General features: G+C 36.4%; 1 protein-coding gene across 1 annotated transcript in view; it reads left to right on the forward strand.

The window, feature by feature from the left end:
• The window catches only part of WDR7 (WD repeat domain 7), a 352576-nt gene that overhangs the window by 181464 nt on the left and 145809 nt on the right, over window positions 1–25303 (forward strand). The window contains exon 21 of the mRNA XM_068994015.1: window positions 17524–17745. Within this exon, the coding sequence (XP_068850116.1) occupies window positions 17524–17745 (222 nt within the window). The remainder of the gene's footprint in view (window positions 1–17523; window positions 17746–25303) is intronic.

Raw genomic sequence — 25303 nt, forward strand, 5'->3', positions numbered from 1 at the left:
CTCTGTTTTCTATTTCTTGTCTTAATTTTATACAGTCAACTCTGAGATTCAATATAGCAGATTCACTGTCCTTTTTGAATTTTGTGATCTACGTTTTCTTACCTACATTAATTAAATATTTGAGTTGTGATAAAGCTTAAATTGCCTATTTTATGTCCTTACATTTTAGTGTAGTTGCTTTAGTGTTTAGGACATTCAAATGGAAAACATAACATAAAACCCAGTTTTGATCATGATTTTGATGGAAATAATGAAAATGTTTTTTCATTATTGTATATTTCAGATTCTATATGATTGGAAATACATTTTGCATCTTAAACATTTGCTTGCAAAAAAATTCATATCTTTTCTTTTTACTTCACCGTAAGACTTAGAATTGTATATTGCTCTCTCTTATTGATATTCTGGTAACCATGGCTATCTAATTTTACCTACCTTCCAATTGATTTCCAATAAGAACCTAGTCTGTTCATAAGGAATCAGTATAAGTTGCACCTTAGTTTCAGAATGACTGTAATTTAAAATAGTGTTGTTACTCCTGTTTACTTTTCAATAAAATAGTAATCATGCTTCAGAATGTAGAATCCAAAAGAGTACTGGTTTTATTGAAGTTTCACCTATACCCAGTGAGATTTGAGAGTCAAGAATGAATTGCTTTTATTGATCATGTTTCTGTATTAACAGTTAATCTAACATATTTTTAAAGGCATGAATTATTTGAAAACAGCATTTTGTTTCTTTTTCACAATGTAGTTGTTTAGTATATACAAAACAATTGTATTGTTAGGAAAGGGAAATAAAATCCCTTTTCTTATTTTTAACCTTTTAAAAAAAGGCTAAATTTAATTGTATAGATAATAAATCAGTTTTGTTTTACACTAATTAAACAATTGTAATGATTGAAAATAAAACTTATTACTTAAAATGTAGTGTAGCATAAATGTTGATTGGTACAAATAGACAGTGTAAATATTGATTCTGCAGTCAGTAAGGGATTAGCAGTGAGAGATTCGTGGTACAGATTCTGAAAGGGATGAAAGTGCTTTGTCAATCTTTGCTGACTTTGCTAGCAGTGTTTTGTAGATTGAAAAAAATGAGAATTTGCCTGAGGTTCTCTTTTAAAAAAACTTTTAATTTTATATTGGAGTATAGCCAACTAACAAAGTTGTGGTAGTTTCAGGGGGACTGCAGAGGTGCTTAGCCATACATATACAGGGAACTTACTTGAGATTCTGAAAGAGTTTACCTGTTTCAAGGAGGGTGAGGTCAAAGTCAAGTCCAGTGGTACGACTTTTATAGATTATACATTTTTTAAAAAATAGTACATTTTCTGGCAAATTGTTATAATTGCAGAACTTCCTGTTTTTATTATTTATTGCAAAACTTTTCAGCTTTTTTTTGAGAGTCAAAGTTCTTCTATGAAAGTATAATTTATATAGATAATATTGATGCTGATTTTGAATATTACCCTTTTCGCTTATTATCTGCACACTATACTTTTATACTTTTACATAAGCTGATAAGTTTTAGTTTTACTACTTTTTAACAAATTTTTCCAAAGAAGTGTCTCCTTTTTATAATGACTAGACTGCTACCGGTTTTTAGTTAACTCTTTAGTTGCTCAATGTAGCTCTCAGTGTACCTTAACAAGTGAAAAGGAATGGTGAGTTTTATATTCCATGGTATATTGAAAGTATATTTTCAGTGCTACCTGTAAGGGAAAATTTGACCATTAAGAATCATCTGTGATGGATTTGGTTTATATAACCTTCTTTCGTTTCTGAGCCTTGAATTGTTTTATATATTGAAATATAATATTATGATATTACATTTACCAAGCTATCCAAGCAGTGTTATACTTGCTTGTGTCTTAGCAGCTGAAACTTCATTTTGGGGTATTGATAGAAAAATGAAGAAGTCATAGGTCAAATGGGCTGATAATTAGAAGATTAGAAAGTGTCTATTACTGTTTGTATTTCTATTATGTGTATTTGACATTTTAAAGTACCTTAAGTGAGCTATTAAGCTAAAAGAATTAGTTATCTAAATATTCCTGGGAAGATATCAAATGTCATCCAGTTAAATAAAGTGTTCATATAGTAATCATGACTCTCATTTAGGGTGAAATCTATATTGAAAGTGATAAGTTGTAAAACTGTAAATGAGATCCTAAGTATCTGGCCATATATTTTTATTTGAGCTTTTAAAAAAGAAAAATGAATTAATGTCTTTCAGAAATGACATTTTCATTAATATTAGCTTGAAATTGAGAGGATTAGTATAATAGTGTACAAGAATTAACTTATGTAAGTACAGAGAAAATTACCTTGACCATCAAATTTACACATACAGTCCAAAAACATTACTAAATATAGATCATTCTATATTATTTATTCAGTCGTTCAGGTAATAGAAAGAGGATGAATACATCCTAATTTTCTCTATACCTCATGATAGCTAAAATAATGCAGGACCTATTGTATTTGATACTCAGCGACTGAGATGATTATATATTGAAAAAGATATGAATAGCATTGATAAAAGAAGTAGTATTTTAAAAGACATTCAAGATCAAAGCCAAGATTACCTCCCGATGAATCCTCTGTTGTAATTAGCTTAATTTTGTTCAGCTTATGTGTGATGCTGAATTATATATAATACTGAATGCTAGGAAAGACATCAGAGTTTACTTGGCTAAATCAGACAGAAAACAGTCGATTGTAACCCTGCGGGTTATGCCATGCTGTCCAAGAGGCTGGTCACTATCTTGATGTCCTTTTTACCAACCATTTGAATAAATCATCCTCTAAGCTAGTCGTACGTATGTATTAATATTTGGGGGTATTTTTGAATAAGATGGTACATGGTTAAACAGAGTGGTTGAAAAACATCCCTAAGTGCTAATGAGTACTTACTTGGTAGTCTATACTAATGCTTTAGTGGATGCTGAACAAGTTTAGATGTTAAGCTTTTTAGGAAGAGTGAATGATGGCTAATGATTATTTAATGACAGATCTCTGGACTGAAAGGCATTTAGCACTCAAAGTATACTGCAAAGCCTATTTCTCAAAGCTTCAGACAGGTTTATTTGGTCTCACCTTGAATAGAACAGTGCTGTATTGATTTCATTGGCGTGGATTTAAACACACTATTGGCTTAGAATAGCACTAGTATGCAGTAGAAAATGATTGTCTTAACCCTTATGGAGACTGTAAGCTGTTCTCTGATATTACGACATGAACTTTGGAAATGATCATAAATTTATCTGCAATATTTGCCATTTAGTATGTGAGTCAGGAAAATATTTGTGCATGTTGGCTTATAGTAGACATTAACTTACATGGAGGCTATGTCGAGATAACTAAAACTTAAAGTTATATTTTTAATTAGTGTTTTCTTCCATATACTGAGCATAAACAGTATTACTTTTCAAAGACAAAATATTAAAATAATGTATTATTCAATAGTGTAACAATTGCTCGGTACTTTGTATTTTTTCAGTATGTTTCAATATGCCATATATATATATTCCATGTAAAGTCCAGTTTAATCTAGTTACTTTATATGCTTGATAGAATAACTTCCCCCAAATTTCTACATTTGTTATGGACAACCCCAGTAGAAAATAAATATAACATTATTATTAATAGATACTATAGGCCAAAACTTATTTTGACTTTTTTCTAATTATGAATTTAATTTTCTCATTAAATTTTTAAGAAATGTTTTATATTATATAGCATTTGAAGATACTTAGTATAGATTTATCTTGGAGTAAGTGTCAAATATTAACTAGTTTCTATGCAACAAAACATTGACTTACAACCAAGGAAGAGTCTAGATAATCTGGAGTGGTGCCATGAGTGCCCACTCTCTTTGTGCCCTTCAGCTTGTCACTCCAACACTTAACCTACCTGACCTTCCTTATCTATAAAACGTGGATCTGTTTGGTTTGAAGAACTCTGTGATCCCCCTTTTCTCTAAAATTCTGAAATTTCCCACTGACAGTCATCTAATCTTGGACCTAGGAGATGTTTTCACCCATGCTACTTCTGGTGTGTTTCCTTTTCCCTTAAATTCTTAATGGTTTATCTGCTTTTGTAAAAGAAAAGTGATTATATAGCATATAATTATGTCATTATAGCAGTATTTTGTAGAAATCAAAAACATTGTGTAAACTATTAGAAAAATATTCCTTTTTTATTTTGCTACACTGGGAGAAACAGTTTTATTTAAGACAAATCGTAAGCATGAAGCATCAGTATATATGTATTTTCTAGGTTTTTACATATGGAACTTTCTGTCTTAATAAAAAATGAATTAAGAGATTATAAAGCTATCTCTTCACAACTCCTGAGTAACCTAATGATCTGAGTGAGTCAGGCAGAATTTTGAGGAAATTATTATGTGTTGTTATGCAGCAAGAGCAGGTTTGTTTGTTTGTTTGTTTAAAGTCTTTAAAATAGCATGGCATCTTAAAACTCTGACTGTCTGAACACATGCATGCATAGGTTGACACTGAATTTTGTTCTCAGTGTTCACTTAAGGAGTGGTAGCTTCTCGCAATCCATAGTTGTAACTAATCAATGACTTCGATATCCAGGTTGTCTAAGTGTATATGCTTAACTTTTCAGTTAAACATTGGAAGGATTTTGCCAAAACTCAAGACTCAATGGCTGTTTTAGTTTGATATGTGCAAGATAGGCAACTCAGAGCCAAATTACAAGTGGAATTAACTAATTGATAGGAAATCACATACCACAAGTGCCTGAAAGAGCATCTCTGGTGTCTCAGATGGTAAAGAATCTACCTGCAGTGCAAGAGACCCAGGTTCCATCCCTGGGTCTGGAAGACCCCCTGGAGAAGGGAATGGCTATCCACTCCAGTATTCTTGCCTGGGGAATTTGATGGACAGAGGAGCCTGGTGGGCTGCAAGAGTCAGATATGACTGAGCAGCTAACACTTTCACTTTCATGCTTATTTGAGAAGGTACGTAATAAAAGAAAAAAAGGTCTGTGACAAAAGCATTTGGCAAATAACAACTAAAGCCAATTGATAGACTAGTTATCCCTGTCATAAAATGAGAAAATGTAAAATAATTTAAATATTATCTGTAATGATTTAAAAGGCACATAATTCTTCTCTCTATGTATAGCTTTAAAAATGATGAAAGCATAAGTATGTAGAGATCAGAAATTAAAGTCCTTTGTAGTGATTTAAGCAATTCAGGTTTTCTTTTTCTTAAAGCTCTCTGAAACTAGTTAGAAGTCTCTTTGGAAAAAAAAAATGTGCAAATATGTCACTTACACACATGTGTATTCCTTAGGCTATAGGGGGTCTCCTTTTTCTATAGGTTCGGGCTAATAATGAGTGTATTCTTAACAGTTTGGGGCTATGGTTTATTTTGTCAGTGGATTTTAGACTGTTAGTACTAATGCTTAGTTAATTTGTGCTTATTTCCTTTTTCCTTTTTCAAAGCTTTGCTTTTTCGACCATTTATTAATAAGATTAGTAAGTTAAAAGTCGAAGATATATTTGACCTTTTTATTTCTCCTTTTAATTTCTTTACTTATCTCTTTCCCGTTTTATTTCTCCTTTAAGTTTCTATATTTAGTTGTTAAGAATTGTATGTTAATCTATATCAAATTTTAATAACTCATCTGATGCTTTTAAAAAGATAAAATCATATGTATTTCTGCTAATTGTGCACTAGGTAATTAAAGTCTTTATTATAAAACTTTACTTGGAACTTCACTATCACCCATTTGCCCAGATCTGCTATTATTTCAAAGGTGTGGTCATTAATTCCCAAGATGCTCTGTTGCACCTGACTGTGCTTTATTACTTCTGCTTAACACTTAGAGTGAAGAAAGCAGAAGAAAAAAGACAGCATGTGAATAAGTAATTTCTCAAAATTAGAGAAAACATTGTAATCTACTGAGAAAAATAATAGCAAGAAATCCCTTAGAAGTTCTAATTTATTTTAAAGAAACATTTTAAATGGTAACTTTTAGTGACGTGTCATTGTTAAATTATTGTGACCAAATGTATATTAATTCAAAAATATGAATACTGCAAATACTTCTTAAAAATGAACAGATATACTTGTTAAACTCTCCTAGGTAGAACAAGGCAGTTATTCCTTTTGATCTGGTTTTATCTCACAGAGTTGATAGACATTACCTAGGTGAAAACGTGTTTCAAGTGAGTCCGATAAATAACTCGTCACTTTATGAATAAGAATGCCCTCAGGGGTAACAGTTTGTTTCTCTGTGTGCTGTAATGCACACATATGAAATCTTCATAGAATGTGTTCTAACAGTCCACCAAATGTTGGCTTATCCATTCCATCTGATCTTTCAGAGAAACACATCATCGTGTCTATACCAGTATTTTTACAAGTAAATGTCATTGCAGAAGTTGCCTTTTTCTGAACGTTAATTGTTGTTAATGAAACAATTTTTCAAACACCTGAAAAAATTAAGAATTATTTGCTGTATTTTCAGATTTATGTAATTTTACAAGCCACAAACCACTATTTCTGAAATATTTCTTTCCTTCTGAAAAAGCTAATAATGGTCTTAATGTTACAATCTGTGGTTTTTAAAACTTGACCTGTATCTCAGATTCACCCTTGAAAGGTAAAGTGAATCAAGGATTGAACATTATTCTGATAATTTATAGCTGCAAGATTCCTGATTACATACATGCCTTAGATAGATATTTGGAATTTTTAAAATCCAATTTTCTCCCCAAATTAGAATGTTTGCACTAAAAGTAAAAGGAAATAAATGGATTTTTGATGATCAGGTAGACAGTAAAGAGAAAAATAAGATAATGCTGTTTGTGGAAATTAAGGGTAGAACTTGTCTGTGTCAGGGATAAGAAATTGTTACAAGAATTGCTCTAAAAAACATACAAGTTGCTCTCAAAGCTTAAGGTTTCTTATTATCAAAATAATTGATGTACCCCTAAGATAGTGATGATATTAAATTTCCTTTGAAAAAGAAGACCATTTTGGAGTGTTCTTTCCTTTGGCTTCTATCTTATTTTGTAGAAAATAGACTTGAAGTGTTTTGTCAAATGCTCACACACACAGTACATCTATGTGTGAGGGGAGGCGCTATTTTAAAATGGCTTAATCAGCAGCCACAGAAAGATGTGTGCGTTTGCAGAACCTATTATGGTCCAGCAGGGGGCTATCGAGCATGCATACAAATTAACAGCATGTTTGTTTACTTCAGCGTTCAAGTGAGGGGGGAATTGGAGCAGCAGCAACAAAAACAGCCAAGGCCCCATACGTGTGAGAGCAGCGTCCATACGCTCCATCGGTAGGTGTGAGGGAGACACTGGCAGGCGTGCCGCAGAGCAACTAGAACACGTTCTTAACGCAGTGGTGGGAATGACTGTGCTGATACGGAGAGTTTTCTCCACACACTCCGGCAACACTAGCTTTGGTAATAATGTGAGAGTTTGGAAATAAATTATGAAGTTCCCCACGTTTGCATTTTTAATCAATACATCTTTTCTCCCCACCCCCCCAAGGGGAGAGGAAGGTTCAAAAACTTATGTTTTATTTTATTTACTTCAGAAGCACAGGTAGAAATTTACACGTTGGCCAAAGAACCATTTGCCATTTTGTTTTTCCATATCATCAAAATTTATTTGCCACGTTTTGTAAAAGTTGAAAGATGTTGCTGTGCTCTAAACTGTGCCAACAAAAGTGAAAATAATACACAACATTCATATAAAATCTTATGGCTTAAGGAACTTAATTACATATGTTATCAGTGGCATGGACTCATAGATTCTCCTTATGAGCTAAGAAACCTGGATTCACCACCAAAGAGAGTGAGATCTTTGAATTCTTTTTTACATGCTAGAATGTTACCAGTCTATGTCTTTTCCTGTTCCCACTTAACAAATGCATCTTTGAAGTATTCAACTAAGAGCTATAGTATATTGGATAGCTGAAATCTAGTTTTTGGAATACTATACCTTTTTAAAACCAACTTGTCTTAAAAATAAATATCAAAAGATTTTTGCTTATTTAAAGAAATTGCTTATTAAGCTTATTTAGATGATTACATATGGAGTAAAATTTGACATTTTTATTGTGCTGTGCTTTATCCAGTCTTAAGCAACCCTAAAAGTAGCAGCCAGCAGCTATGAAAAATATTTCTGCTAACCGTGTGGGAACAATTTATTTACAATTGTAAAAATTCCACTGAGGGCCAATATTTTTCTCAGTATGACTTAAAACATAGATTACTCATTTTAAAATCTCAAAAATACAGTTTTAGCTGAGGCTATCAAGACATTAAAGCTAAAAATGTTCTATACTTCTGTGTGTCCATATAATTATGTACTCCAGTGTGTATATGTATTGTAAAATTAACATTTTTGATTAGCATTGTATAATGATTATTGAAAAAGCATATCTTAAAAATAAATTAATATTCCATTATGCAAGTAGATATATCAATTTAGATAGTAGTCAGAAGTAAGTTGAAATTATTTTGATTGAAGTCCCTCTCAGAAACAGTTAGAACTCAACTCACATTTGAAAATATAGTTTATTTTAGGTTCTTCTGTTTATGTTCAGAAATGTATTAAAATATATTTTCATTTGACATATTTTATTGTCCTGTACTGTTTTAAGCTGTACTTAATATACAATTTACGTTTTTCATAGTATCAGTTAATAATACCACATCACGTTTAATATGTCATTGGGACTGAGAAAAGAGAAACAGATAAAAATGAAAATTCAGAAGAATATTTTACTTGTCTGAAAAAAGAAAAAATTTTTATGGTTTTATTGGGTAATATTTGCAGAGCTGCACACTGTAAATAGTAAATCATATGTCTCAATTCTGAAAGTTTTCTTGTCTTTAAGATTGCCAATATTAACAAAGTTCACTTTGCTAAAATTACTGTTGTTCTTTAATAATCAATCATGACCTAATATTAGCAAATACACTTTATTGCAAATAAAAGAGTTGTAAAGAGCTACAACAGAAACTACATTCTAGCTTAATCCAAATTAGTATTTTGCATAGTCTTTACCTGCTGTCCTTTAAATAGTTTTCTGCTGTGAGATCTTGCAGTTTACTTTTTCCCAGTCATTCCCATAAAGGCTTACAAAGCCATTATTAATATATAACACTTATACCTTAATAACTACAAGTTGTATTTTTTGCTTTGCTAGGCAAGTGCATAGTAAAAGCAGTTTGTTTTTTATGATGTAGTTCCAAAACATATTACTAAATAATGAAAGAGTGAAGAAAAAAAATTTTAATTGTATTTTTATTTTATTTTAATAGACAGACATTTCTGAATTTTGAGAGTGATGTTTTAGAGTATATGAAAATTTATATTGAATTCAGAATATATTTGTATCATTATGAGTGTTACTTGGACTCTGTTATTGCCAGGAATTTCTGACATAACATCGGTATACTAAAATTAATCTGGATGTACTATTTTGGTTTGAAAAAACCCTACTGATATGCTTGTGATATAGTTTTAAATATGGTTATAATCTTGACATGAATTCTGATTGAATTTAACTGCACCATTTCATTAATTTTTACTAAAATTATAGGTATTGTAACATAGATAAGTCAGCTATAATAAGCATCTGATACTGAACCCTAAACAAAGAATCAAATTTTTGATGACAGGTTTTCCAGGTCAAATCACCCAATTCTTAAAGTATATTCTCAGAGTAGTAATTGGTGGTATCTTCTTCTCAAAGGTTTTAATACCTAATACAATAATAGCGCCCCATCAATATATGGCTAATAGCAGTTATAAAGTGTCTGCTGGTAGGCCATCTCTCATAAAACCGCCGTTAGCCTTAATTCAAATCCATTGATTCCTATTCCAGTTAAAACTGAAGAACTTAATATGTCTTTTAATCCTTTTATTGTAAGCTAGGATAAAATTAATTTTACCCTGAAACTGCACAAAGCCAATTAACATGATCTTTAGAGTTATTTAGTAAAGTGCTTCAAACTCTTAAATTTATCTTGACCTCTCGGTTGCACTCTCTGACTGCTTTTTAAATGAAGCAATCAATATCTCACAGCCCTTTAAATAGCTTAAACTCCTCAAATATTTTACCTGTGTTCTAGTTAAGCTGTAAGGGTTTACTCCTGTTCCTGAAAATCTAGAGTCAATTATGCTAAATCTAAAGACAGTTATTTCCTTTTAGGAACACTGTATGAATTAAACGGTTGTTTTCATAAAATCAAAGGCTTATATTGTGTTTAAAGCCACCCAATAATGAGGAAACATTATTTTCACACAGAACAAGTATTCTGTTTGCAGCTTCAAATATAGAACATTGATGTCCTTTCCCATTGCATGTAGCTTCTGTTCTCCACACAGGGCTAGTTGGAGGTATTAATTTTCTTACTGTGATAGGGTGATCAACCGTCCTGTCAAGAAAATGGATCTCCATGTCACCCTTTAGCATGATTAAATGGAGCCATGTCTCTGTGAAAAAACACCAAATTTTCATGAGACAAATGAAACTGTAGAAAGATCTACTTTTCCAGAATTATTTTATTTTTTAGCATGTCAGAATGCCCCATTTGGTTGTCTGTTTATTTGTAGGAAAACATTGCAGTTAATTGTGTATATCTTTGTATTATTTAGGAGAAAACACAGGCAAAGCTAGTGATTTTCAGTGTTTCCAAATATGAAAAAAAATTAAAGAATCAGAAATTGTTAGGTGGTTGTTAGAATAGTAGCGGGCATGAGCCTCTATCACCTTAGACGTTTACTAATCAGTCAGTGTCTCTTTTAGGGGATCCTTCTCTTGTCCTGACTTCTGTCAGTGTTAACAAAGAGCTATCATCTTTTCAGATCTGAGTGCTGATAAAAATTAAATACCATGGAATTTCAGCATCAGTAGTGTTCACAGCCAGTTGGACAGCATTCTTATGAGCCTGTGCGGATGCCAAACTTTAAATTACACCAAGTAGGGTACTTGACAGCTAATTAAGATTTCCTATTTTGGCCACTTAGCAGAGGGCACCTGTTACGATTCTTGCTGCTAGCTAAAGAATAAAATCTACCCAGGGCAGTTTGAAAGAACATTAGTAAAACTTCCCCAAAGTATCAATTCCTTCTTGGATGAGTGAGAGTTAGGACAAGATTGAGGTAATTAAACAAAAGGAACCTAGCGAAGGTGGGGGCCCGGGGTGGAGGTGGAGCTCTCCAAATGCCCCTGTTGTTTCATTTCCTATGGAAGCCCTCCATGTGTGCCCCGCGCCCCCGCCCCCTCGGAGCCGCGGCCGCTGCGGAGGCTGACCGGCTGGGGTCAATGCCTTGCCTATTGATCAGTATCCCCGCAGCTCCCTGCTCCGGCAGCTGCTTCATTGGCTTCTTTCAGGCCCTGCTTCAGTACATTAGAATAGAAATCCATAAACAGAGCTGTGCTCATCCAGGCAGGGGAAGAAACTAAATTAAATGGTATAAAACAATCTTGGATCAGGAGTTTGTGCCAATTCATCTTGATCTAAGATGTCACACCGGGCTCTCTGTCTGAGCACCTGGGCTAGAGGCAGCCATAGTGAAAATAGATGGAGCCGCGATCATTCATTTGTCAGCTGAGGAGCCAGGCAGCGGTTAGCAATTCCCTTCTGCAGAGGTCAGCTGACAGAACAATCAGTGCAACTGCAGAATAGAGCTTTCCTTTGAACTATTGTTACAGAGCATGCTCTTGCAGAGACACGGGGGGAGGGGAGCTTGGTTGGCTTCCTGTTTCCAGAAGACTATGCAAAGAATAAAATGTGTGCTCCTGGAATCTAGAGGCCCTGGCACCCAGCTCTTACTCCTCCTGTCTGTTCTTCCCCAGAAATAAAGTTGGCTTTAATTGCATGTACTGAGGTATAGATGATCAAACTATTACATATCACTTTGTCTGGAATTAGGGTCCATTTTCATCCTTCTAAACAGCAGAGGCTGGGATTATTGATTTCTCTTCCTGTTTAGTGTGGTTGAGCTTTTAGGGTGTCTTCCCCCTTTGGTTAGTATAAACTATCACAGATCAGTCATACTTTGAATCTGTACTCACATGCACATGCTAATACTTTTACTAACATTTCCTCTTTGTCTTAAAAAAAAAAATCAGAAAAAACACCCATGAAGAAACATAAGTGCATACTACGGTATCTGATTAGAAGACGTAGCTATGTTACGAAAATATTTCTAAACCTTTTAATTCAGACTTTTTATAAAAAATGTTAATTCATGAAATATGACTTAACATGACTTTAGAAGTTGTAAGTTTGTAACATTGGGGAATGTTATAAAGCAGCCTGTGTGTGATTTGAAATACACCAAACAAAATAAAGCAAATTAGGGAAATAATAACTAAAATTTTATGTGAAAGAATTAGAATAGTTTTAAAGATAAATCTGTTCTCTGTTGTCTCATGTATAAGACAGAGATATATAAGATTGGCAGATTTCCTAAATTAACTTTTTTTTTGGAAAAAAAAACAGTAAAATGTATGTAACGTGCAGAAGCTAAGAAACTATAACAATGACAGGCACAAATCTTTTGTGTTCTCATATGCACCAAACTTTTCTTGGACTCCCAATAAACAATAACTATTCTTTGATGTCACCCCTTAATAACTAATCCCCCTTTTTTCCTTAAGAACTTTAATGCCACTTTCTTACTCAATGATTCCTGTTGGACTCTTAAATTCTTTATACTGTCTTGCATTTCCATTTTTTAGATTGAGCCCACATCCTATTCTGCCTTCAGTAGGGCTAAATAAATGAAATTTAAGTTTTCTAAGAAGCTTTGTGTTCTAGGTGTTGTGTTGTTGTTGTTGTTGTTTAATTTAATTTCTAGAAAGAGCAGACCTATCTCTCTTGCAAGGGCTTTAAAATTTTTGGTTTACTTTTGTTTCAGTTAATTTGGATTTTTAAAAGAATTCAGAGCATGATATCTGATATCTTTCTTCAGTGTTTTCTATCAGCTACCCAGAGCTCACCATGGATCTAGAAGCCATCCACTTCTCTGCATCTCCTATTTGACATCTCAACAGCAAACCAACCTTAACCTGTGGCTTTCATTTCTGCAATACCCTCTTTATTGATCACCTCATATCCAGCATTCTTCATACACACTCAGAATGGTTTTCTAAAACCCTAAGTTCCATTGTTCAAAGGACTGAACAATGGGAATATGACCAGTAGAGTCATCTGTGATTTGCCCTCATTTTTCACCTTTCCCTTCGCGACTTCCAGCGTTCCAGCCCAGTTACCTATCCTTGCAGTAGAAATCAGCAAATTCCTGTATGCTTTAGGTTCTGACACGTACTCTTCTCTTAGACCATGAAGTTCCTACTGGTTTTGTTAACGTTTCTAATTCTTTTTAGTCGCCTTTAAGTTCAGTGGGGATGGGGACTTTGCTTTTCTTATGCCTATTCATTTATCTTAGTTCTTCCCCTATGAATTCATTAGTTCATATTTGCATAATGCCATGCATACACTAGATCCCCCATCCTTATATGATGAATGATTAACTGAAGGGATGAATTGTGAATTCCGCCGCTCACTGGCCTCCACTTGATCATTGCGTCAGCCATTTTTTGGTTCTACTTGACACCAATCTTCTTTTACCTCCCAATCTACTTTCCCAATCCGGGGCTTCCCTGCTGGCTCAGTCGGTAGAGTCCATTTGCAATACAGGAGACCGCCTGTAATGCAAGAGAGACCTGGGTTTGGTCCCTGGGTCAGGAAATTCCTGAGGAGAAGGAAACAGCAACCCACTCGGACAGAGGAGCCTGGCAGGCTGCAGCCCACGGGGTCACAGTGATTCGGACACAACTTAGCGACTCAGCCACCACCATCACCTCCATGCTACTGTTATCATCTCTCTGACCGTGAATCTCATACTGGTCAACAGCTTTCCGTTAGCCTAACATTAAAGTTCTTCAGGTTGCTGTATGAAGACCTCTGGTGTTTGGTGCCCCTCAAACCCTCCCTGTTCTCACCCCCTTCCTTTCCTGCAGTGGTATAGAATAACGAAGAAATTTTTTTGTCTCCACAAAGACAAAATAAATATCTAAAAGTATTCTGAAGTCCCTGTTGCTAATTTCTTAGTTGACATACTGCTCTGTGGGCCCTTCATTGTATTGATTTAATGTATAGAACAATGGGCTGAAAGAGACAAGAAAAACTGGATGGGTTAAAATTAGAAAGACAGAAAGCTGACCTCCAACCAGTCAAGATGGCTCCAGAAGTTTGCCTTTGAAATCCCTCTGTACCCCATGTATAGCTATGATGGATAAAATATTCAAATAGAAAACCAACAAGGCATAATTAGGCTCAAGAAAGATAGATATCTTTGTGGACAAGTAACGGAATAGAAATGCAGCAATTGCGACTGAAATGATTAGCTGCTTTTCAGAAGCAGGCTTTGGCTCCTATGAGCAAAGAGAACTTAAAATATCTAACGCCAGCCTTTCTCGGTTCCTGCAAGAATATTGAAAGAATATGAATACATTGTTACTCAGTCAAAATCGAGGTTGTATTATTAAAGGAGAAGAGGAAAGTGGTTGCCACCATATGACTCGCTCTGTTAAACATAATAGAAAATAATGAAATGAGTTGTGTTCAATCTGGGAACCTAGTAACAAAGAGAAAGAGAGAATAGAGAGAAAACCTAAAGAAAGTGGGAGGAAGGAGAGAGAGTAAAAGTAATAGCAGAAATGAGTGAAATAGAAAGCAATGAAACAGTAAGATCAAAACCACGGTATTTTTGGAAATCTGATAGAAAGTGTATTTCTAGAAAAACTTATCAAGAGGGCAGGGAAAATAATATTAGAGAAAGTGTAAGTAAACAACAAGCTTCCCAGGTGGCACTAGTGGTAAAAAAAAAAAAAAAAAATCCACCTGCCAATGTAGGAGATACAAGAAACGTGAGTTCAGGCTGTGGGTCAGGAAAGTCCCCTTCCCCTGGGGTAGAAAGTGGCAACCCACTTCAGTATTCTTGCCTGGAAAATTCTATTCATAGAGGAGCCCGGCGGGTTACAGTCCAGGGGTTGCAAAGAGTCAGACACAACTGAGTAACTGGGCACAAGTAAACAATGCTTATAAGAATTCATAGCAACTGATACAAGTGAGATTTTTTAAATCATAGAGAACAGTCTAAATGACTTCAGACCAACACATTAAAAAACTTGGATGAAATGGATAATTCTAAAACTGTAAGCTATCTGAAATGATTCAAGAATTTAGTAGAAAATCAAGCCAAATAATTATTACAGAAAATGAATTCATAGCAACAACAACAAAAATATTCTTTCCTCCACCCCTACGCCTTCCCTACCCATGTGTCTGCTACTTCCTGACTCCAGAAGAGGGTCATCCTGAGACACAGGTGCTGTCAGTGGTAGTCACTCAGTCGTGTCCGACTCTTTGCTACCCCCTGGGTTGATGCCCACCAGGCTCCTCTGTCCATGAGATTTTCCAGGCAAAAATACTGGAGTGAGTAGCCATTCCTTTCTCCAGGGGATCTTCCTGACCCATGGACTGAACCCCAAGTCTCCTGTATTGCAGGCAAATTCTTTACCATCTGCGCTACCAGGGAAGCTCACAGGCCCTGATAATTGTAAATAATTTCATCTAACTTCAATGATTCTTTAACTGTTTTCAGAGGACTGGGGAGTAAAAGTTAACCCAGTTTTAGAGATTTGTATTATATTGCTACCAAGAGCCAACAGGAATAGTACATGGAAAGAAAATAATAGTTCAATCTTACCCATGGACATACTCTCAAAAACCTCTATGAGGAAATTTAGTTCAAAGTTTGTCTATTGGCCTGTTTACCTACCTATCTACCTACTGGTTTTCATTCATCCATATACCCAGAGTTTATGGATGGAATGCAAGCATGGTTCAAGGCAAGAAAATATATATTTCAGGTAACATTGATATGATTATATAATAGATAAAAAATATTTGCTAAGGTCATAATCATGGTGACCTCTAGGGTAAGAGAGAGGTGTAGTAAAGTCAAGACACAAACCATAGTAGACTTTAGCTGTATCCACATTAGTTACTTATTTTTAAAAATCTGAAACACTTTTGGAAAATATTAGGATTTTATAAAGTTGGTTGTGTACATATATTTACATCCATATTGCACCATGTATTAATGTTTCATTCGTTTCTGTTGCTGAATAATATTTTATTGAATGAACGTAGCACATTTTGTTTAGCTGTTTAACAATTGATGGACTTTTGTTGTTCCTGCTTTTTGGCTCTTATGGGTAATGCTGTTGTAGACAATCACTGTGCACGCTCAGTTGTGTCCGACTCTTTGCAACCCCATAGACTGCACCCCACAGGCTTCTCTGTTCATGGAATTTTCCAGGCAAGAATACTGGGGTCGGTTGCCATTTCCTACTTCAGGGGATCGTCCCGACCTAGGGATCGAACCCACGTCTTCTGCATCTCCTGGATTGGCGGGCAGATTCTTTACCCGTGGGCCACCAGGGAAGCCTGGATGTTCATGTACACGTCTTTATATGGACATTTGTTTTCACTCCCCTTGGGTAGATACCTAGGAGTGGGATTGCTGGGCCATATGTTATAACTCTAACTACCAAGCCATTTTCTAAAGTAGTTGTATCATTTTACATCCCCACCAGGAATGCATGAGAGTTTCAATTTCTGTACAGGCTCAACAATACATGTTATGGGCTGTCCTTGTAATTGTAGCCATTCTAATGGATTTAAAACGGTATCTCACTGAGGTTTTCATTTGCATTTTCCTGATGGCATCACTGACTCGATGGACGTGAGTCTGAGTGAACTCCGGGAGTTGGTGATGGACAGGGGAGCCTGGCGTGCTGCGATTCATGGGGTCGCAAAGAGTTAGACACGACTGAGCGACTGAACTGAGCTGAATGACCAGTGACGTTGAGTAGCTTTAATGTGCATATTGGCCATTCATATATCTTTGGGGAAATGCCTATTTAAATTAGTTGCTCATTTTAAAAGTTGGGTTTTCTTAATCTAGAGTTGTCAGAAGAGGTCCTTAGGTATTCTGGATACAATCTCTTATTAGATATACAATTTGACAATGTTTTCTCTCAGTCTGTGCGTTCTTTTTACTTTCCTGATTATGTTATTGGAAGCTCAAAAGTGTTTAATATTGAAGTTCAATTTGAAAACATTTAAAAAATTCCTCATGTTTTGCTATAATATCTAAGAAATCATTACCTAACCCCAAATCATGAAAATATTCATCTATATGTTTTCTGCAAGTTGCTTAGTTTTATTGTATATTTAGGGCTGTGATCGATTTTGAGTTCATCTTCTTATATCATGAGAGGCAGAAATCCAAAGTCATTCTTTTGCACAAGGATAACAGTCGTTTCAGTGCCATTTACTGAAAAGGCAGTCCCTTCGTGACCGAGCAGTCTTGAATGTTTCATCATATGTGTTGATAGTCTTTTAATCCCTGTTCTTATGGTTTGGTTTTCAGGTTGCTTATCAAGTGTCCCACAAATGAAGAAAATTTCCACATCTTATGAGGAAAGACGGAAGCAAGCTACTGCTATTGTTTTACTAGGAGTAATAGGAGCTGAATTTGGTGCTGAAATTGAACCTCCTAAACTGTTGACCAGACCTCGAAGCTCTAGTCAGATTCCTGAAGGATTTGGTTTGACTAGCGGTGGATCCAACTACTCACTGGCCAGGCACACATGTAAGTTAAAAAATTCCTAACGTTGCTCTATTGCTTCTCAACACATATTGTATATTGAAAATATCTTAAGAGTAACAAACACATCCTGAGTTTTAGCACAAATATAATGCTTAAATTAAATTGGAAAGCAGTATAATCTATTTGGCGCATTACCCTGTAGTTATTAGTTCTGGGACTTTTTAAAAGTTAAAACATGGGCTTTAAAATGCTTTTCTTAAAATAACACATTTCTGAGCTTTGTGTTTCTACATTTTGGTCAAGACTTTAACCAAAACTTCTAAGATAATTTCTGAAAAACTATGCATCTTGTCATAAACAAATTTTGAAAAGTCAGGGGTAGGTGTGGAAGACCAGCTTTGTCTTCTATATACATACGTATGTGTATGAATATATATGTCTGCATTTACATATAAATATATGTATGTATTTTATATATAAATATGTATGTATATTGGAGAAGGAAATGGCAACCCACTCCAGTACTCTTGCCTGGAAAATTCCACAGACAGAGGAACCTTGTAAACTACAGTCCACAGGGTCGCAAAGAGTCGGGCACGACTGAGTGACATCACTTCACTTTATGTATGTATATATGTAAAAAATATATTTTAAAGATCATGAATGAGGAACTATGAATTACTTCTATAATTTAAAAAATATTCCAGTAACAGTTTTCAAAAGACTAAAAACATCAGCGCTTAAAGGGTTTGTCTCATATTGCTGCTTTTGGTTCTGTGCTTGGTATGTTAGTAATAGGTCAGGATATTTTATAATGAGGTCTTTGGTACCCTAGGGTCAGAACGCCCTTAGGTGAAGGTCAGAATGTTCCTACCACAATGCAGAATCATTTCTAACAAATGTACCACCTTAACCACCAAATATAATTTACCAAATACATCAAGATATTCTTTGTAGCATAAATTGCGATGTGTTCTTTTGGAGTTTTAACATTTAAGCAAGGGGGAAAAAATATATATGCTACTTTGTTAGCCAAGAAGTTCGCTGGATCATTGTCACATACTCTTTCTGAGAAACCAAGGAGTCATGTTGGTAGCTTTATTACTAAAGCCCTGTTCTAGACTGGGTTGCCTGCCTGCTCCCTCCGATCCGGGCTGAGATTGTCCCTCCAGGAATTGGCAGCTTTTGTCCCGACACAATCTACTGGTTCCAAAGCCCATGCTTTCGGCCATAGTGTAAACTGCTCCTGCTCATGGTTTCTGGTTGAAAAGGGCTTAATGACTAACAAGTGCTGTTAGTTTATAATTTAAAAGGCACTTTCTTTTCTATCTCAAACCTCACCTACACTCCCAAGGGCTCTTTAATAGGCCCAACCTTTCTGTGTCACTCTAGACAGAGTAGGACTTATATATAGAGCACCTTGTTTAGAATTTTGATATTAGAATATTAGAGGTTAATGAAACCTTGACATGATTTAGTCTGGTGGCTTTCAAACTTTTTTGCTCACCATCTCTCTAGTGGATATCAATAAATGTCTAATCTCTTGTACAGTTCTGTATTGACAGCTAAAACTTTTTGATAATAAGTTTGAATGTTTTCAAAAGATAAAATTTTGAGGATATTGTGATATTGAGATTTAAAAATGAAATACGTTCTTTTAAATTAATTCCACAGAATATTTGGCATAACTATTTGATACCTGCCATCATTATCCATTAAAAAGAATTTCATGGCAAATTTTCAGCATCAAAAATTTTACATCCTTGATTATTTTCGGGAGAAAATTTCCACCCTCAATGTTGTAGGGAAGCTGTTAATTTGCATATTTAGCATCCAAAAATCAATTCCTTTAAACTAACTATGTCTTAAGACTATATGTGCTTAAAAAACTATATTTTCCTTGAAAAGACTTAAGATACTCCCTTTTGGAAGGGGTTACCTGTTTTGAAGACTGCTGATTGAGTCCAACATGTTTTATGTGATACCTCCACAGCGTTCATTTGTATATTTTCCTGCAAGGAAAGTGAACATAAATGTTATTTCCCTGGAATTTTCATGCAGCTTTATATCTTAGCTGTTGTTGTTGTTCAGTCGCTTAGTCATGTCTCATTCTTTGCGACCCCGTGGACTGCAGCACGCCAGGCTTACCCATCCTTCACTATTTCCCAGAGCTTACTCAAACTCATGTCCCTTGAGTTGGTGAAGCCAGATATCTTAGTATCTCTGTATAAATGTACGAGCATTATAAATCGATGAGTCACTGACTAATTTCACCCAGGCCAGTAGTTGGTTGTTACACAGATTAGTTTGGCTTCCCAGGTGGCTCAGTGTAAAAGAATCCACCTGCCAACGTAGGAGACGTGCGTTCGATCCCTGGGTTGGAAAAGATCCCCTGGAGAAGGAAATGATAACCCTCGTCAGTATTCTTGCCTGGAAATGCCACGGACAGAGGAGCGTGGTGGGCATGGGGTCGCAGAAGAGTGGGACACTACTTAGCGACTGAGCACACCCAGGCAGATTGGTTTATACCACATTATCTTAGCTATCTAGACTAGTATTGTTACCATCTGTTTACTAATCACAGTTTATCTTTATTCAAAATTCTGATATTCATGAATTTGCTTCTGTGTGTCTTTTCTCTTGACTTACAGTTTCATCTGTAAATTGTTACTAATGTAACTAGAAAAAGACAGAATAGATTAGGTGAAGTAGATAATTTTTAAAAAGCAATAGCACAGTAGAAATGGAGATTTTTCAAAGAAGCCCTGGGAATTGATAAAGGAATGGAAGGGTCTTAGTACTGCTCTTTGGTTTGTTAAAATTCAGGGAGCTGAGCTTTAAGTCTCTGCAAAGGGGTCCCAAAGCCTAACTCTGACATGAGGGAAACTGGGCTGAGCTGTGCTTCAGAGGGACTTTTGCCACCTCCTCTTTTCCAAGCAAGGGACATAAAATTTACCCAAACATTTAAAACAATGAAGTCTTTAAAAACCAAACTTGTTCTTTGAGCACTTTGGCTAAAGAATGCAGATGTGGAAAGGACAGAAGGTAGTGATTCTTAGCAATTACTTCATTGTAACAAAGGACAGAGAGATTCTGAGAGGTTTCTAGAAAGCAGAAATCATATATAAAAATGAATGATATAGTACTTACTGGGACAAATTCAAAATCTATAAAATGTCTGTGGTATTTCCTTACATATTATGGTTGCCCTATTCTATTTTAATAATTTTAAAGTAAGATAATCATGAGTTTCTTTTAACTTCTATCCCACTCCCCTATTTTTTCCCCAAAAGTCTTAGATTTCTTGGTGGTAGATTTACCTAACACAGGGATTTCTAAGAATTGGGATGTCTTGATTAAAGTAGGTGTATCAGTTTAAATCTTGCTCTCTTGATTGGAAATAGTCAGGTGTCTAAATGTTCCTGTGTCTTGGGCTCTTTTCAGTTCTGCGTAATATTAACATGCTAGAAGTTGCTATGTGTATCACTATGTTATTTGTTTATGTGACATTTAAAATCTGTTGCTACCATTAAATATTTAGTCTTTATGGCATCATATTGAATGAGATAGTAATTATTGTCCTTATTCTGAGATAAGGGCATTAAGATACAATATTTGATGAACTTTAATTGCTGGAGTTCTAACCTTCCTTGTAAAGACATTCTGTGAAAACCCATAATATAGGCAAGTTCCAATCATCCACATTGATGGGGAGGGCGGGGAGAGACACTGATGCCTAATTCAAAAGTTATACGTAGTTTTATAATACATTTTATTTTTTTGTTTTTATATTTAAAAAATTTTCCATTTCTGTCTTAGATTGACTGGTTAATTTTTAAAAATATTTGTTTTTTACTTGGCTGCACCAGGTCTTAGTTGTAGCACAGTTCAGTTCAGTTCAGTTCAGTCGCTCAGTTGTGTCCGACTCTTTGCGACCCCATGAATCGCAGCACACCAGGCTCCCCTGTCCATCACCAACTCCCGGAGTTCACTCAGACTCACATCCATCGAGTCAGTGATGCCATCCAGCCATCTCATCCTCTGTCGTCCCCTTCTCCTCCTGCCCCCAATCCCTCCCAGCATCAGCACACATGAGGTCTTTCATCTTTGTTCTGGCTCGCAGGATCGTCAGTTTTGGCATGTGGGCTCCAGTTCCCTGACCAGGGAATGAACCGGGGCCCCTTGCATTGGACATGTGGAGTCTTAGCCATTGGACCACCAGGGAAGTTCCTGTGATACATATTATACTTACGCTGGCATTTATATGAATTTTTTGGTGGGTGTTACTCTTTACATAAAGTATCAGAATCACGTGTTGAAGACAAAGCTGGAAGACTGGAGACTGAGTCCTAGACCAGGCTACTCTGTGCCCTTGTGCCCTTGGGGAGCAAAGTGACCCTCTAGGGTGCAGTTTCCGCTTGTATAAAATAAAAGGCAGAAGGTGTCTATCTTTGAAGCCCCTTTTGATCCAGTTGGTCTCTGCTTCCGAAGTGAAATGGAAAGCATCCCAGGAAATTCCCCTCTTCCTTCACCTTGCTGTTTTCTGCTTTCTTGTGTCTCATCAGCTCAACTTCAATAGCGATCTTCCCTCATTTTTATTCTGCTCCACATATGAGACGTGGTTAGAATATTTTATGGAATCATTTATGTTACCTTATAGGGCTTTTGGTTCCTCCTTTCACTTGGTCTCTTCTGCTTTTTTTTTTTTCCCCCTGAGTTAAGAAGGTTAGGGAGATGTATTGATATTCATATTTCTTACACAAATTAGAATAAATACAAATAAGTCACATTTAAAGTTATCTAGTTTGGTTAAGGTGATATATTATTTCTCCATTTATAAATCAAAGCACAATGGTTTTTATAAAAGAGTTCTTTAAAACAGCTCTGTTTATAATGTCAGATATTTAGTTCGAAGCATTTTTTTTTTTTTGCGACTTTATTTTTTTTAATTGAAGGATATTTGCTTTACAGAATTTTGTGGTTTTCTGTCAACAAGAATCAGCCACAGGTGTACCCACGCCCCCTCCCTCCCGAGCCTCCCTCCCGCTCCCTCCCCACCCCGCCCTTCTGGATCGTTCATTGTGGAATGATGCTGGCAGATGTGCTGTGGAATGGTCTGCTGTCTGTAGCAGACCCCATTTTGGTCTCTCATTAGCTTTCTGACTTTGGGCAGGTGTCATAAAACATTTCCCGAGGCAGCTGACTCTGAGACACACTTGTGTGTGGAACTCTCCTAGGGACTCAATACCTTTAAGGAGAGACAGAAGCTGGGCAGAGGGAGAAGGCAAATTGCATTTCAATTGCCTAGAAAGCTTCAGTTGATCTTGGGAACTCTGGAGCTGGGATAGACTTCAGACTTGTCCTAAAGTGGTTCTAAGGGCTCAGCCTTTGCATCTCCAGGTCATTCAGTCATTGAATCAGGGGTGCTCTGAAGAAGGGGTGTGACTTTGGGTGAGCTACTCTCTTCATCCTGGGGCAAATCCCACAGAGGGAATCAGCTGATACTTCTGAGCCATGAGCACCCCCAAGAGCCTGGGGAGTGCACCATCGCCGAGGGGAGGAGGGGCCGCCTCTCCTGGCTGGCGCTCAGCACGCCACTCACTCCTGTGTCCCCGCTCCCCCTTCCGTCCACAGGCACCGTCATTTAGTTAACAGTGTTTATTCCAAGTCCACATGCCTCTCTTGTTACCCTGCAAGACAGATATTTTATATAATATGAGATACATTAATAAGAGTCGATTCCTGAGCATTTACTCTGTGCCAGGGTATTTTGCTATGTTCTTTATATGTATTATCTTATTTAATTTTCTAAACATGTCAGTTACATGCTGTTACCATTTATCAGATGAGGATCCTGAAGCTCTGCTCAGTACTCACTCAAGATTGCTGAAGTTGAATTTAACTTTCTTCTTACAAACATTGAAGGCATAGGTCAAATGTTTTAACCTCGTACTGCTAAAAAAGCATCAAGCTTGGACTTGAACACCTGTCTTCCAAGTCTGAACCTGTATGTTCACCATTTCACACAGTTGTCTTGTCTCATAAGCACGTGCGATTCAGAAATGGGGCCGTACAGAGAAGGGGTGTGCACATCAGTGAGCCACAGCTCACCTGGAAGCAGGTGCCCTGTTGAATCGTTTATTTAGGGATGTGCTGGTGCTGTAGAGAGATAAGGATGTACAAAATCCACATCTCCATACTTATGAACAGTTCACATCTAAGGTGTGAAAACCTTAGAGAAGGAAAGTGAACGTTTCCCCATAGCGGGGTCTTTAGGAAATCTACAAATCCAGGGCTCTTCTGCTGGCCAAAGTGAGTGGCATCATGATAGTAGTTTGTCGCTCAGTCGTGTCTGACTCTTTGCGACCCCATGGACTATAGCCTACCAGGCTCCTCCTTCCATGGGATTGTCTAGGCAAGAGTACTGGAGTGGGTTGCCATTTCCTTCTCCAGGGGACCTTCCCGACCCAAGGATCGAACCCGGGTCTCCCGCATTGCAGGCAGACTCTTTAACCTCTGAGCCACCAGGGAAGCCACCAGGAAGCGTCACGATGTTACCTGGAAAATGCTGCTTATGTGCACTTGCGTTTCTGTTCTGCAAAAAAGATCCAGATTCCATTCGATTCTCAAGAGAAAGTCATTAAAATAAACAGTTAAGAACCCCCTGAGTGTGTTGGAATAAATGGCTCCTATGTTACTATGAGTTTTAAATCATAGTAGACAAGAATAGACTTGTGTCCCTCTTGATTAGTTCAGCTGTGATACCACAAATTGGAAGCCTCAATTTGATGCTGTCTCAGCAATGTCTTAATCCTATGAAACCTATATTTAGAGTTTTATATTAATAATCTTCTGGTGCTATGCTTGATTGTGGTTGGTTGTGGTCTACTCTTGTGAAAATGATTCCCTGATTACTTTGTGTGCTTTCTAACCATGCACATTTTATACAATGACTACATTAATCTTTGTTGGAGTTGTTATAATCAATTTTATTTCTGATCTTATGGTGAGAAAGTTAAGCCAAATCTCAGATGTTTTATCAGCAAAATTGGGACAAAGTCACTGAATTGCAGTTAATAACAAAGCTAACAATAGTGGCAAGTTGTGGAAAAAAAAAAGCAGCAATAATGATGAGGAAAGCATTGTGTCATTTGCAAGGATAAGCAATGACCAAAAACAATGGGCCTTTTCCCTGGTCACAGTAAGTCCTCAGACCATGTTGCTGAGCTGCTGTGGTGGCTGTAGAGACTGCATTTCCGTCCGCTTTTCCGCGTGTGTAACTCGCCTTCCTGGCATCTGAAGGTGAACCTGCCTCCCTGTCTGGCTTCTTATCCCGCTGTCCACCTTACTCACTCTTCTTGTTGTCCTCAGTCAGCAGTTCCTGTTCTTTACTGCTGCTTCTCGTTGGTAATTTTCCCTTGAAAAATCATCCTGGTTCCAGATGCTACTGGGCTTGCATTGCCGTCGTCATCTTTGGTGTTCAGAACTCTAAGTCTCACTCTGTGTGCACCAAAATCATACCTGGAGTGTTTTGAAATGCATGTGTCTGAGGCCTACCCTGGAGTTCCTGTTTAAAAAGTCAGGGGTGAGATTTGGACAT

The sequence above is a fragment of the Capricornis sumatraensis genome, chromosome 21 (assembly GCF_032405125.1).
Source record: "Capricornis sumatraensis isolate serow.1 chromosome 21, serow.2, whole genome shotgun sequence".
In the NCBI taxonomy this organism is placed as follows: domain Eukaryota; kingdom Metazoa; phylum Chordata; class Mammalia; order Artiodactyla; family Bovidae; genus Capricornis; species Capricornis sumatraensis.